General features: G+C 49.7%; 2 protein-coding genes across 2 annotated transcripts in view; both read right to left on the bottom strand.

The window, feature by feature from the left end:
• Nucleotides 1-9,279, bottom strand: part of LOC129709333 (ATP-dependent translocase ABCB1-like) — a 162,435-nt gene extending 153,156 nt beyond the window's left edge. Inside the window, exon 1 of the mRNA XM_055655616.1 lies at nucleotides 9,162-9,279. Within this exon, the coding sequence (XP_055511591.1) occupies nucleotides 9,162-9,247 (86 nt within the window). The 5' untranslated portion in view covers nucleotides 9,248-9,279. The remainder of the gene's footprint in view (nucleotides 1-9,161) is intronic.
• Nucleotides 9,280-10,105: 826 nt separating this feature from the next.
• Nucleotides 10,106-12,809, bottom strand: LOC129705779 (protein FAM200C-like). Its single transcript, XM_055649582.1, has 2 exons — nucleotides 12,395-12,809; nucleotides 10,106-11,061 (listed from the first exon to the last, which is right to left on the bottom strand). The coding sequence occupies exons 1-2, from the start codon at nucleotides 12,807-12,809 to the stop codon at nucleotides 10,106-10,108; spliced, it is 1,371 nt and encodes a 456-aa protein (XP_055505557.1).
• Between the last annotated feature and the right edge of the window lie 93 nt (nucleotides 12,810-12,902).

Below are 12,902 nucleotides of genomic sequence, written 5' to 3'. Positions count from 1 at the left end.
TCTTGCTGCCGCCGTAGATGCAGCCCTGGTGGAGTGAGATTTAAAGATATGAGTATTTATTCTCGCTACCACCATTACCTCCTTTAACCATCTGGAGATAGTTTGTGTCGACACCTTTCGGTGTGGTTTCTTGTGGCTGATGAGGACCGATTGTTCTGAGCCTCTGAGGTTTTCCGTGACTCTCAGGTAGTGGTGTAAATGTGTTACCACACACAATCGTAGGTCCTCTGGATATGCCAGGAACTGGATCTTCATTCCTGGCATTCCTGGCCTGCTCTGTTTGATCAGGTCCTTAACAACAAATGTTATATTATTCGTGTTGCTGGTCATGTAGTCCAGTCGTAGTTTTTGTAGTGTCTGGACTCTTTGGGCTGTTATTAGCGCCATCAGCATAACCACTTTCAATGTTAGTTTAGACAAAGATAAGTTAGTTTAGACAAAGACAAAGACGTTGGCTGTCCCCACTGACGAAGTAAGGTCAGTACCATGCTCACATCCCATGTGTCCGTGTACCTAGGCCTTGGGGGTATCAAATTATAAATTCCCTTCATGAATTTTATTACGAAGGGGTGCGTGCCCTGCCTCCAGTGTCAAATAGGAGGATAGTGCACATCTGGCACTGTTGATTGCGCTATAACTTAATTTATAGTCATAGTACAGGGTTGATAGGAACTCCAAGACATCCGTTATCCGAACTGTGTTGTATGATATCTCGTTTGCATGGCAGAAAGCTTCCGACTTCTTAATATGAGTGGCGTACTGTTTTTTGGTACTCTCCCTCCATGCCTTTGTGATGACATCCACAGTTCGTTCGGATAATCCAATGTCTTGAAATGGCCTCCTTAGAATCTGCAAACCAACAAATCAAACCGGTCAGAAAGTGGATGGCTGCTCCCTGAAATTGGGTTTACTAGGACATCTCTCCTCTTTGGTACAACCATTAATGGCTGGACTATGATCCCCAGTATTTTTGGGAACCAGGCTTGTGTAGGCCAATCTGGTACTACTAAAATGACTGTGGCTTTGTCTTGCTTGATTTTAGTCAAGCATCGGTTTATGAGGCAGAATGGTGGGAATGCATAAATATACATTCCTCAGTTTAGGGAAAAGGCATCCACTGACTCTGCTCCTGGGTCTGGTTCCCAGGACACATATCTGGGTAATTGATGGTTCAATCTAGATGCAAAGAGGTCCAAATCTGGAGTGCCAAATTTTATAGTTATTTCATTGAATACCGTACGATTCAACATCCATTCTATGTTGTCATTAAACATTCGTGACCTTGCGTCTGCCACCGTGTTATATCTTCCTGGTAGATATACTGCCGTGACCCAAATATCCCTCTCGATGCACCAGTGCCAAATGAGGTTAGATAATCTGTCACAGGATACAGATTTTACACTACCCATGTGATCGATATATGCTACCGCAGTAGTGTTATTAATCTGAATTTGAACATGCACTTGTTGCATGTTGTTACAGAGAGACTTGAGTCCATATTGTGCCCCCAACAATTCTAGGTAATTGATTCCATATTGTTGGAGTATAGTTGACTCTTGCTCATTCCATCTGCTTCCACAGCTCCTGGCTCTGTTAGTGGCTCCCCATCCTAACCCGCTTGCGTCGTTTTGGAGAAACACTGATGGGCTCTCAATTAAGATTTCCCTTGAGTTGAGTCATATGTTTGCCATCCACCATTGTAGCTCAATAATGGCTTCTGGTGGTAACCGCATTGATTTGCCAAACTGACCTGCATGTAATTTCAATGCTCATTCCTTTGCCCGCTGTAAATGCTGGTAATGCAAAGGTCCGTAGCGTACTGCAGGAAAGGCGGCTACCAATTTCCCAATAGCACTTGCTGTTTGTCTGATAGTTGGTTTGTGTTTTCCTATCAGATCATTGCAGGCTTTCCTCAAGTCTTTTTGTTTGCCTTTTGGCAAAGTCACCAACATGGTTACTGTGTTTATAGTAAATCCTAGAAAATCAATTACCTTGGTAGGAGTTAATTTTGATTTTACTGGATGTATTAGGAACCCAAGTTTTTCAAACAAGGTTTTGGTTGCCTTGACTGTTGCTTCCGCCAATTCTTTGGTAACTCCAAAGATGAAAATGTCATCCAAATATGCCATGACTATGTGATTTTGAGATCTTAGCAGCCCCAGAATTGGTTTAAGTAATTTGGTAAACAGTCTAGGGGCTGATGTCAATCCATTTGGTAGAGCCTTGTATTGCCATAATTGACCCATCCAGATAAACTTCAAATATCTCCTATACTCTTTGTGAATAGACACCGAATAGTATGCATCTTTTAGGTCGATGCATGCCATATAGCCATTTTTGGAAACCAACTGAGTTGCTGTTCCAAAATTGTCCATTTTAATGTGTTTGTATTGCATATATGTATTTAGTTCCGTAAGATCCAAAATAATACGGATCCCTCCATTTTTTTTCTCTTTTGGAAAAATGTTGGATATAAATTGGTGAGGTTCTGTGTATGACCTCTCAATGACATTATTGTCAGATAGCGTTTCAATATCTTTTGTATATCCATTGTCTCTTTTTGGAAAAATACATATGTGCGAGTATTAGAATGTGTTGGTGGTGATGATAAATTTAAATTGAACTCAATTTTGAATCCTTCTATACTGTGTAGTATGAATAGATCCTTAGTAACCCAACACCATTCTTGTAAGAACTATTTCAACCTTCCCCCCACCTGTAAGTGAGGTTCGTTTGGTATGTTCCCTGACGAACTGGTTTGACTTACCTCTGTTGTTACTGGCGTCGTGGTGTTGGCTTTCGTCCGCGAGGCTTGGGGAGCAGAGCTGGTGGTTGCTCTCTCCTCATCCTCGCTGTCGGCCTGCTGGGGCCTGCCCCTAAAAAAGACCTTGTCTCAGAGGTGAACCTTCCTCCTGTGCCTGGCTCTCTTGGTGTGAAACGCCGAGAGCTGTAGGGGTGGAATCTCGTGGCTGGGCCCCTGGGTGTGGGCTGATCTCTTGTTATGAGGCGCACGGTTTTTGCCTCATCATCCAGGTCCCGTACCTGTCTAGACAGGTCTTCTCCAAACAGGTAGTTTGCGGGCTGAGTGTCGCTGGCTTTGCAAAGTGCAGCAAACTTTGAATTTATAGCCAGCTTTATAGCCTCTTTCCGTATGCAGTTTATCTCAAAACGTGCATTACATAGCAGTGCCATGGTATCCTGCTCCCGCTCAGTGAGGATGCCTCCTTCCACACCGCCCGCAAACAAAGTGATTCCTGACCCCAGCAGGTTTAACACTTTTTGTAACTTCAGTTCCTGGTTCCTGATTATGGGACCTATTTGTCCCCAAATTATGCGGTTCACCGCTTGCACCTTTAGGGAAGCACAGTTTGATGGTGGGGGGTACCTGTTTAGGGTTTCTTCCATAACAAGATTCTTCAGTTGATGAGACGCCAAGTAGTTTATGTTCCTTGCTAGGTCTTCATCCAAGGGTGCTCCCAGTGCTGTGGAGATCGCATATTTGGTTGATTGTAGGGGTACTTCCTCCGATCCCCCCTGGGAGTGTTCCCCCCCTGTGCTTCCAAACTCTGAGTCCGGGTAATCCCCGTATGTACTTCCCCCTTCCATGGGGAAGACATATTGCTGCCCAGAGTATGAGGGTGCTGGCACGGCCTGTAAATGGGACTCGTGCTATTAATGCTCCTTTCTCCGGAGTTTATCATTGTGGAGCAGCTTCTCCACCAGCTGCTCCATATGGGAGAGTCGTCCTCGGATGCTTCCCGATGAGGGAGGGTATCCCTCTTCCCCGGACTCATCCGAGTCTACGGGTCTGGCAGACTTATGGGTGGCTTTACGTCTGCTGCTGCCGGTTCTGTTGCCGGCGGCAATGTCGGCGAGAATGAGCGCCGTCCGCTACCGGGATTGCTGCGGTCTTCGGCAGCCGGTTTCCCCGCGGACCGTCTCTTCGCCATTTTTGGGGCTCTGAAAGAAAAATCACTTCTTTAGCCCGAACAGAAAGCGCAGGGTAAGTGGTTCAACTTTTCTTACCTGCCGCCTTTTTAAAATCCCAACGGCTGGGAGGTCGCAGTGCCGCTCCCGTCCTGTAGATCAGTGCATGTTCCTTTAACCATAGTGACCTCCCCATTACTAACCACTCCCCATTGTCTCCAGTATAATTGTAGTGTCCCCACCTCTAGCTCGCTCTCTAGCTCCAGTGATGACCACGGACAGCTACAGCATAGTGCAAAAGACTTAGTTTAATAAACAGTTACAGTAAAAGACTTGTGTGTGCAGTAAGTCATTTTACATGGTGTCACAGCGGTAGACCTGCGTCTCCTGTGTATCGGTTTTTGTTTTATTATTTCTTTCTCCCAGTCCTTCCCTCCGTTCGTTTTATCATGTCCCACTCCTGTCGTCGACCAGACACGTTGGTTTTCGACACGGACATTGTCCATCGCTGGACCGCGTTCCAGCGCGATTTCGAACACTACATTGCGATTGCCCATCCTGATGCCACTCCTGCTGTACAGGCTCACCTATTGCTCAACCTCGCGGGACCTGCAGCCATGGATCAGTATGCATCGTTCCATTTCGCCGCCGGAGAGGACCGCAACGACCCGGTATGTCTCCTCGCTAAGTTCGCTGCCGTCTGTGATATACCCACCAACAACATCATCGAACGCTTCAAATTCTTCCAGAGGCAGCAGCTGCCAGGCGAGCCTGTCGGCACTTACATTGCCGCCTTGCATCACCTGGCTCAGCGCTGCCGCCTTGACACAATCACCCCTGACGAATTAATTAGGGACGTCCTGGTTAATGGTCTCCGCAACGATAGACTGCGTGAGCAGCTCCTAGTGAAACCCGATCTGACACTGCGGGATGCTATGTATGCTGCCCGCATGTCCGAAGCCGTTGGTGCCGTGGCCAGACAGGCTCCCCAGGACATTAACTTCACCGGTCAAACCGGTCGCCTGACTAGACGACGAAGCCCCGCGGCTCTCCCCATAAAGGTCGCCACCTCAACTGTCCCGCGACGCTGCCCCAACTGTTATTTTACAGCACATCCTTCAAACGTTTGCCCCGCACAGGGTAAGACCTGTCTTTCCTGTGGCAAACTAGGCCACTTTTCTGCCGCCTGCCGTTCCCGTGGGAAGCCAGTCCCTGCTCCGAGAAGGAGTCTAAACAACCTCGTCACTCTAAACAACCTTGCACTCCCTGATAGCGCTCTGCTTCCTCAGTACGAGTTGGAGGAGCTCCCAGACTCTGATACACTCCCCCCACAGGAAGATCCAACTATTTTTTCACTCTTGGGTACACCTGCTCTGATTACGGATCCCTCTGTGCATGTTACTGTGAACGGCCATTCCTTTTCAGCCAAGGTCGATACTGGCGCTTTCGCCAATGTTATGTCAATAAGTCTTTTCAAGCAGATCAGATCTGGTGAGAAAGTTCTTCCTGGCGACACCTGCCTCCATGCCTACGGGGGGGGGGGGGGCGTCCTGGTTCCCGTGGGAAAGGCAACTCTTATCTGCACAGTTCTAGAGACCTCTCGGCCCCTCACTTTCCACCTTCTGGACTCTGACAACGTCACCCTGCTGGGCGCCCGTGCGTGTCAGGACCTGGGGCTAGTCTCATTCCACCACAACATTCACCTGGTGCAGGCCCCCATGGACCCACTGACCGAGTACCCCGACCGCTTTGATGACGTTCTGGGCAAACTACCCTGCGACTACAAGATTGTTGTCGACCCCAGCGTCGACCCGGTGATTCGGCCGGCACACCGCGTCTCCTTTGCCATGAAGGGCCGCGTGGAGTCTACTCTGCGCGATATGGTGACCATGGGCATCCTCAAGGAGGTGAGCGCTCCCACCAGGTGGGTCTCCACCATGGTCGTCGCCGCCAAGAAGGACAAAAGCGAAATCCGGATCTGCATCAACCCCAAGGACCTCAACCTTGCCATCAAGCGCCCCCACTACCCCATGCGGACGGTAGAGGACGTTGCTGCACAGGTCGGCCCTGCCACTGTCTTTTCAGTCCTAGATGCCAAGAGCTCCTTCTGGCAGATCCCTCTGGATGAACGCTCCTCATTCCTCACTACCTTCAGCACTCCCTTCGGCCGGTTCCGTTTCCTCCGCATGCCGTTTGGGATCAACTCTGCCAGCGAGGTTTTCCAGCGCACCATGGAGCAGTTGTTTGCCGGTTTACCGTGCGCCATCATCGTGGATGACATTCTGGTGTACGGGAGGGACGTTGCTGAGCACGACCTGAACCTCCGCAAAGTCCTGGACAGAGCGCGGGTGATAAACCTCAAGCTTAACCCGAAGAAATGTCGATTCCGGGTCCCGGAAGTCACTTACGTTGGCCATGTCTTCACGGCAAGGGGTCTCAAGCCCGACCCCCAGAAAACGTCGGCGGTCACAGAGATGCCCGCTCCTACAGACGTCCCTGGCCTGCAGCGCTTCCTGGGCATGGTCAATTACCTGGGTAAGTTCATACCCGACCTCAGTGAACTGAGTGCCCCTCTGCGGGAACTAATCAAAAAGGACTCCGCGTGGGTCTGGCTCCCACATCACCAGTCGGCTTTCGTGACTCTGAAGTTAAAACTTGCAGCTACCCCGACTTTGAAATTTTTCGATCTGCACCGACCCATTATCCTCACTTGCGATGCCTCCAAGTTTGGTCTCGGTGCCGCTTGTCTGCAGCTCTACGACGGCCTTCAGCTGCCCGTCTCCTACGCTTCTCGCACCATGACCCCTGCCGAGCAGCGCTACGCCCAGATTGAAAAAGAACTGCTTGCCGTGGTCTTCGCTTGCTCCAAGTTTAAAGACTACATCCTCGGCAACTCTTTCACCATCGAGACTGACCACCAGCCGTTGGTGACAATCCTGAACAAACCTATCCATGTTGCTTCTTCCCGGTTGCAGCGCATGATGCTGCAGCTCCAGCGTTTCACGTTCCAGATCGTCTACCGTAAGGGCAAAGACATGTTTGTAGCTGACACCCTGTCTCGTGCTCCGCTGCCTTCCATTGTCTGCCACCTGTACGAGTCCTCGGACCTTCTGGTGCTAAACGTAAACATTGTTCCTTCACAGCAGATGCAGTCTCTGGTGCAACACACTGCTGATGATCCTGCCCTGCAACAACTTGCGGACGTTATCCGCCGTGGTTGGCCTGACCGTCGCTCCGAACTGCCTGCTGGCGCTGTACCTTATTTCCTCGTTCGCGATGAACTGGTGCTTCACGCCGGCGTGGTGGTAAAGGGTCACAAAGTCGTGGTGCCTGCCGCACTGTGCGATCATTACTTCCAGACTGCTCACAGCGGCCACCCTGGGGTGGAAGCTACTTTATCCCATGCCCAGAGCCAATTCTACTGGCCAGGTATGGCTCAGGACATCCGTGACAGGGTCTCCGCCTGCGCTGCCTGCAACACCCTGCACCCCCATCAGCAGCGCCAGCCTCTCCTGCAGCCGCCGGCTCCAGAGCTCCCATGGATGGCCGTTGCCACTGACCTATTTGAGTGGTGCGGAAAGCACTTCCTGGTCCTGGTGGACTCCTATTCCAGCTGGTTCGAGGTCGACCAGCTGACCTCCATCACCTCTGCCGCTGTCATCGGGAAGCTTCGCCGCCACTTCTCCACCTTCGGCTCCCCGGTGACCCTCCGGTCCGACAACGGCAGCCAATTCTCCAGCGACGAGTTTAAAACCTTTGCTGCCCGTTGGAACTTTCACCACATTACCAGCAGCCCCGAGTTTCCTCAAAGCAACGGACTTGCTGAGCGGGCCGTACGTAGCGCCAAGGAGCTGCTTGAACACTGCCGCCTGTTCCGTGCTGATTTCCACCTTGCCCTGCTCAACCTCCGCAACATTTCCCGCGACCCCGCGCTCGGTTCCCCTGCCCAGCGCCTTATGTCACGCACCACCAGACCTCCCCTGCCGGTCTCCCAGCAATCCCTCAAGCCCTCTGTACAGAACCCTGCCACTGTCACTGAGCGCATTGTCGAGAAACAGGCGATCCAGAAGCGCTCCTTCGACAGATCCGCCCGGCCCCTTCCACGTCTGTTCCCGGGGCGGGTTGTCCGAATGCAGTCCCCCTCTGGCCACTACCGCCTGGCCGTCGTAGTCGGCGACGCCGGTTCTCCGCGCTCCTACTTCGTCGACTACGAGGGGGCTATCTACCGTCGCTCCCGCCAGCACATTCTGCTTGTGAATGAGCCCGCTCCGCCTCCCGCGGATCCTTCCCACCCCCCCATTTCTTCTCGGACTCCCGTTGCCCCTCACGCCCCGACAACACCTCGCATGCCGCGCACCCTACCCTCACAACTGTCCGCCCGTTCCCCTGCCTCGCCTGTCAAGCCCGCCTCGCCCGTCAAACCTGCCTCGCCTGCCAAGCCTGCTTCTCCGCCCGGAGCCCCGCATTCTCCTCCGCCCGCCTCTCCTGCCGATCCCCCGGCTGCGGTCCCTTCTGTTCCCGCCGAGGAGGAGGAGGGCGGCTTACGCACCCGCTCTGGCCGGCTGGTCAAGCCGCCTGTCCGCTACGGGGAGCTCGCATAGTGTTGTACTGTTGCCGGTGCGGTTAGTGTTCGTAGCGTATGAGCCGTGGTCACTCTGTATAGTACCTGCCATGCTTTTGTTTCTAAGAGGAAGGATGTAGATCAGTGCATGTTCCTTTAACCATAGTGACCTCCCCATTACTAACCACTCCCCATTGTCTCCAGTATAATTGTAGTGTCCCCACCTCTAGCTCGCTCTCTAGCTCCAGTGATGACCACGGACAGCTACAGCATAGTGCAAAAGACTTAGTTTAATAAACAGTTACAGTAAAAGACTTGTGTGTGCAGCAAGTCATTTTACACGTCCATTGCGCGCGTTGCTCTCAGACGTAATGAGGCGCACGCAGATGGACAGCCCTTCTTCACGTAGTCACTCACGTGACTCCGAAGTAAAATTAGCAAACTCAGGAGTAGCTTACTATAACTTGACTGAAGTATCGAACTTTTGTGGGAAAATATGTTTCAATATAAAGTGAAACAATCAATGAATATATTGTAATTTTTCATATAATACAAATGGTTGCAATAAAGCTGCAGATTCCATAACTAGTGTATACATTATACAACAATATTCATCAACAAATTAACTACAAAGTTCAACTATTTTTTAACAATCTTTCATATAGTTTCTTACCTCTCTTCATTCTGTGCTTTATCAGAAGGGACATCTTTACTTTTGTTTATTTCGTCAGTGTTTCCTTTTGTATACTTTTCAGCCATCCCTTCACCTGTTACAGAAATGTAATTTTCTCAGGATTAGAGATGTTTGAGTTTTAAGGACTTTTAAATAGATTTGTGTGTAAATACAAATCTGTAATGAAAGACGATATCATAAAGAAACCTAGAATCCTTAGCACCGTTGAATTTCATACACTTTCTGCACAAAGGAATTAGTTCTGTAACATGGAGAAACAAGGAGATCCAGGTGCTAAAGGAATTCAAATTGAAATTTCACTGAAACATGTTCACCAGAGTTGCTGCCTGACCCGCTGAGTTACTCCAGCACTTTAAGTTCTGTAACATGATGTGACGAAAATATCTGGTGCTTTGCAATGGAATGCATTGAATAGACCAGTTATTGGACCAGAGACTGACAAAGACCGATTTGCAATTCAACAATGAATTCTAGCTGCAAATTAATGGCACCCCTGGGCAAACTGTTTGCTCTTTGTAATCCCAACACAAACGCAGCAGACTAGGATGATCCTGTCCTTTGGAATGGCCACAGACTCCCAGTGGTATTGCAGACACCTCAATGACATAATGGGGGCACAGACACATTTGGAGAGTTTCAAAGGAATTTGTTGGCACACGAAACAACCACCATCTTTCCATCAAATCTAAATCTACAACAAGTAAAGAGATACCACCTTAGCACCACCAACCTCAAATTGGCACTAGAAAACAATAGACACAAACTGGCAACCACCTTTCCTCTCTCCTCCCCCACCTGCCCCCATCTGTCCTTTTCTTTACCTTATCAGTTTCCACCTATGATCCATCTGCCCACAATCCCCTACCTTAGCAGCTTTCATCTATCACCTAACACCCTCTGTCTCGGCTCCTCCTCTCACCGTTTTACACTGCAATCTCAGGATCTGAAGACAAAACACCAACCATCCCCATGCCTCCACAGTTTAGTTCACTAATTGCCAGAAGGTGGGTTGAGATCTCCTCATGGAAGTGGCATTCAACATCTGGCGTAGCATCCAGGAGAGTCGTCATCTCAGGAAAGATAGTCGTGTCATCGGCCTGGACTCTTCTCTGATAAAGATCAATGCTCCTCCTGAATGCTGCCACTTTGTCACGAGCTGTGTGTAGCATTGGGATGTTTCCTTGAAGTGACAGGTTCGTGGAATTCACCTCGGCAAAGAAGTCAGCCAAGGAAGCAACCTTCATCACGAACAATTCATCCTGCATCTTTTCATAAAGCTGATTCTCCTTCTCAGTACACCCTCTCTCCAAGAATAGCGCTATTTCCCCTCGAAGTTGAATTACACGATTGAGAACTTTACGAGCGAGCAAGCGCACCTCTGTGTGGAATATCAGAACAGTGAAATCGGCGCCCATTTCGTCACACATCGCATAGCAGATTCTTGAGTTTGTTGCGCTCTCTCGGATGTGGTTCACAATCTTCACCACATCTGAAAGCACTTCTCGAAGACCAGGAGGGAGAGTCTTCATCGCTAAAGCATGGCGATGTATCATGCAGTGGGTGAAGGAGACATGGGGAGCGACATCCTTCACAAAGGCTTTGAAGCTGGATCTGCAACCAACCATGGAAGGTGTCTCTTCTCTACGCAACCCGACAAGGCGTTCCCAGCCAAGCTCATGTTTGATGAGGAAGACTTCCAGCATTCTAAACACATCTTCTCCCCGGTTGGTAGTGGCCAATGGGTCCGAGAACAGGTGCTCCTCCTTCATGGCTTCCCCATCGAGGTAACGAACGTAGACTAGCAGTTGGGAACATGAGGCAACATCTGTTGTGTCGTCCAGTTGCAGTGAATACACTGGACTGCTCTTCACAGCGCTCACTACGCAGCAGAATATCATTACTCATATCCGAGATTCGACTTTTGACTGTGTCATTCAATCAAACCAATCAATCAATCAACCTTTATTGTCATCTTGCAAGCAACAGTTGTACAGTGCAAAGGAAAAGACGTTTCCCAGGGAATAGCGGAGCATCGCACATGAAATTTAAAACGTTTCACACATAATAACACTAAAAACAATCCAGTCCCTGATGGAACGGTATAAATAAATAGTTAAAAGCAGGTAAAACACATCGTTAAAATACAATAAACCAATCATAAAAATGTCCGGGGCAGCTGATTAGAGTGGCCAGTGCCAGTTATTAAAGTGGCCAGTGCCAGTTATTAAAGTGTCCGTGCCAGCCGTAGAATCAAGTGACTGTGAGTACAGAGTGACTGTTTAGCAGCCTCACAGCCTGTGGTAGGAAGCTGTTTAGCAGTCTTGTAGTCCGGGCTTTGATGCTTCGATATCTCTTGCCTGATGGCAGGAGATCCAGGTGTATGTGGAGGGGGTGCAGTTTGTCCTTAGCAATACTCTGAGCTTTTTTCAGGCAGCGGCTCTGGAACAGTTCCTGTACCGAGGGTAGGGAGACGCCAATGATCCTCTCTGCTCCCCTCACTACTCTCTGCAGAGCCTTCCTGTCCGAACAGTTGCAGGTGGGGTACCACGTATTTATGCAGTACGTGAGTACAGACTCCACCGTACCCCTGTAGAAAGAGCTGAGGATGTTGGTGGGGAGTGAGGCCTGTTTTAGTTTCCTCAGGAAGTGCAGTCGCTGATGGGCCCATTTGACGGTCCCAGTGGTGTTCCTGGACCAGGTGAGGCTGTCTGTAATCTGCACACCGAGGAACTTTATGCTCTCCACTCTCTCCACTGCAGTGCCACTGATGTTGAGGGGTGTATGCTTTGGCTGTGCCCTCCTGAAGTCGACAACCATCACCTTCGTTTTGTCGACATTTAATTCTAGATTATTTTTGCCGCACCAGTCCACTAGTTGTTTTACTTCCTCCCTGTACATTGATTCGTCATCTCCGCTGATGAGTCCAACCACTGTTGTGTCATCCGCGAATTTTATGATCTTATTGTCCCTGAATCTGGCAGCACAGTCATGTGTGAACAATGTGAACAGCGGGCTGAACACACAGCCTTGAGGGGAGCCGGTGCTCAGCGTGATCGAGCCTGAAGTGTTCTTGCCAACACGGACTGACTGCGGTCTCTCTGTCAGAAAGTCCAAGATCCAGTGGCACAGGGTGGTGTTGAGTCCCAGCAGGGTTAGTTTCTCCACGTCTCTGTGGGATGATGGTGTTAAACGCTGAGCTGAAGTCAATGTACAGGATTCGAAAGGGAAATCTGCCTGAACTTGTTTCTGCTGTTCGGCCAGCACCAACTTCGCTACTTCAAGAAGGCATGGCTTGATAAGCTCTTCACCGATGCTGTGAATTTTCTTAGTCTGCGATTCGATAATCAATCCGGTATGAAGCCTCCAACGCTGCTTCATTTTGGTAAGCGCAGTGACTCGTCGAATCGATGCAGGAACCCTGAGTGCTACTTCTTTTCGTTTGAAATAGTCCACGCCGTTCCCTGCCAAGTTGCTGTGACAAGACTCCAGTTTGCTGGGCTTCATGCTCTCGTGGCTCAAAACCTTGGCACAGATAACACATTGTGGCTTGACCACGGATTTTTGAACAATGCTTGTGAAGCCCAACTTGAGAAATGCATCACTATACGTGCGCGTCTTGAAAGACATAGTTCGCAACACACACAGTTTGTGTGTGTGTATACGCAGGGCCTCAGAGGGATTTTATCAGTGGGTACAAAGTTTCTTTCGGGCCCCCTTCCC

This window comes from Leucoraja erinacea, chromosome 2 (genome assembly GCF_028641065.1).
Source record: "Leucoraja erinacea ecotype New England chromosome 2, Leri_hhj_1, whole genome shotgun sequence".
Taxonomy (NCBI): Eukaryota; Metazoa; Chordata; class Chondrichthyes; order Rajiformes; family Rajidae; genus Leucoraja; species Leucoraja erinaceus.
Note: the sequence above shows the minus strand (reverse complement) of the source record. Positions and strands in the feature narration are given on the sequence as shown.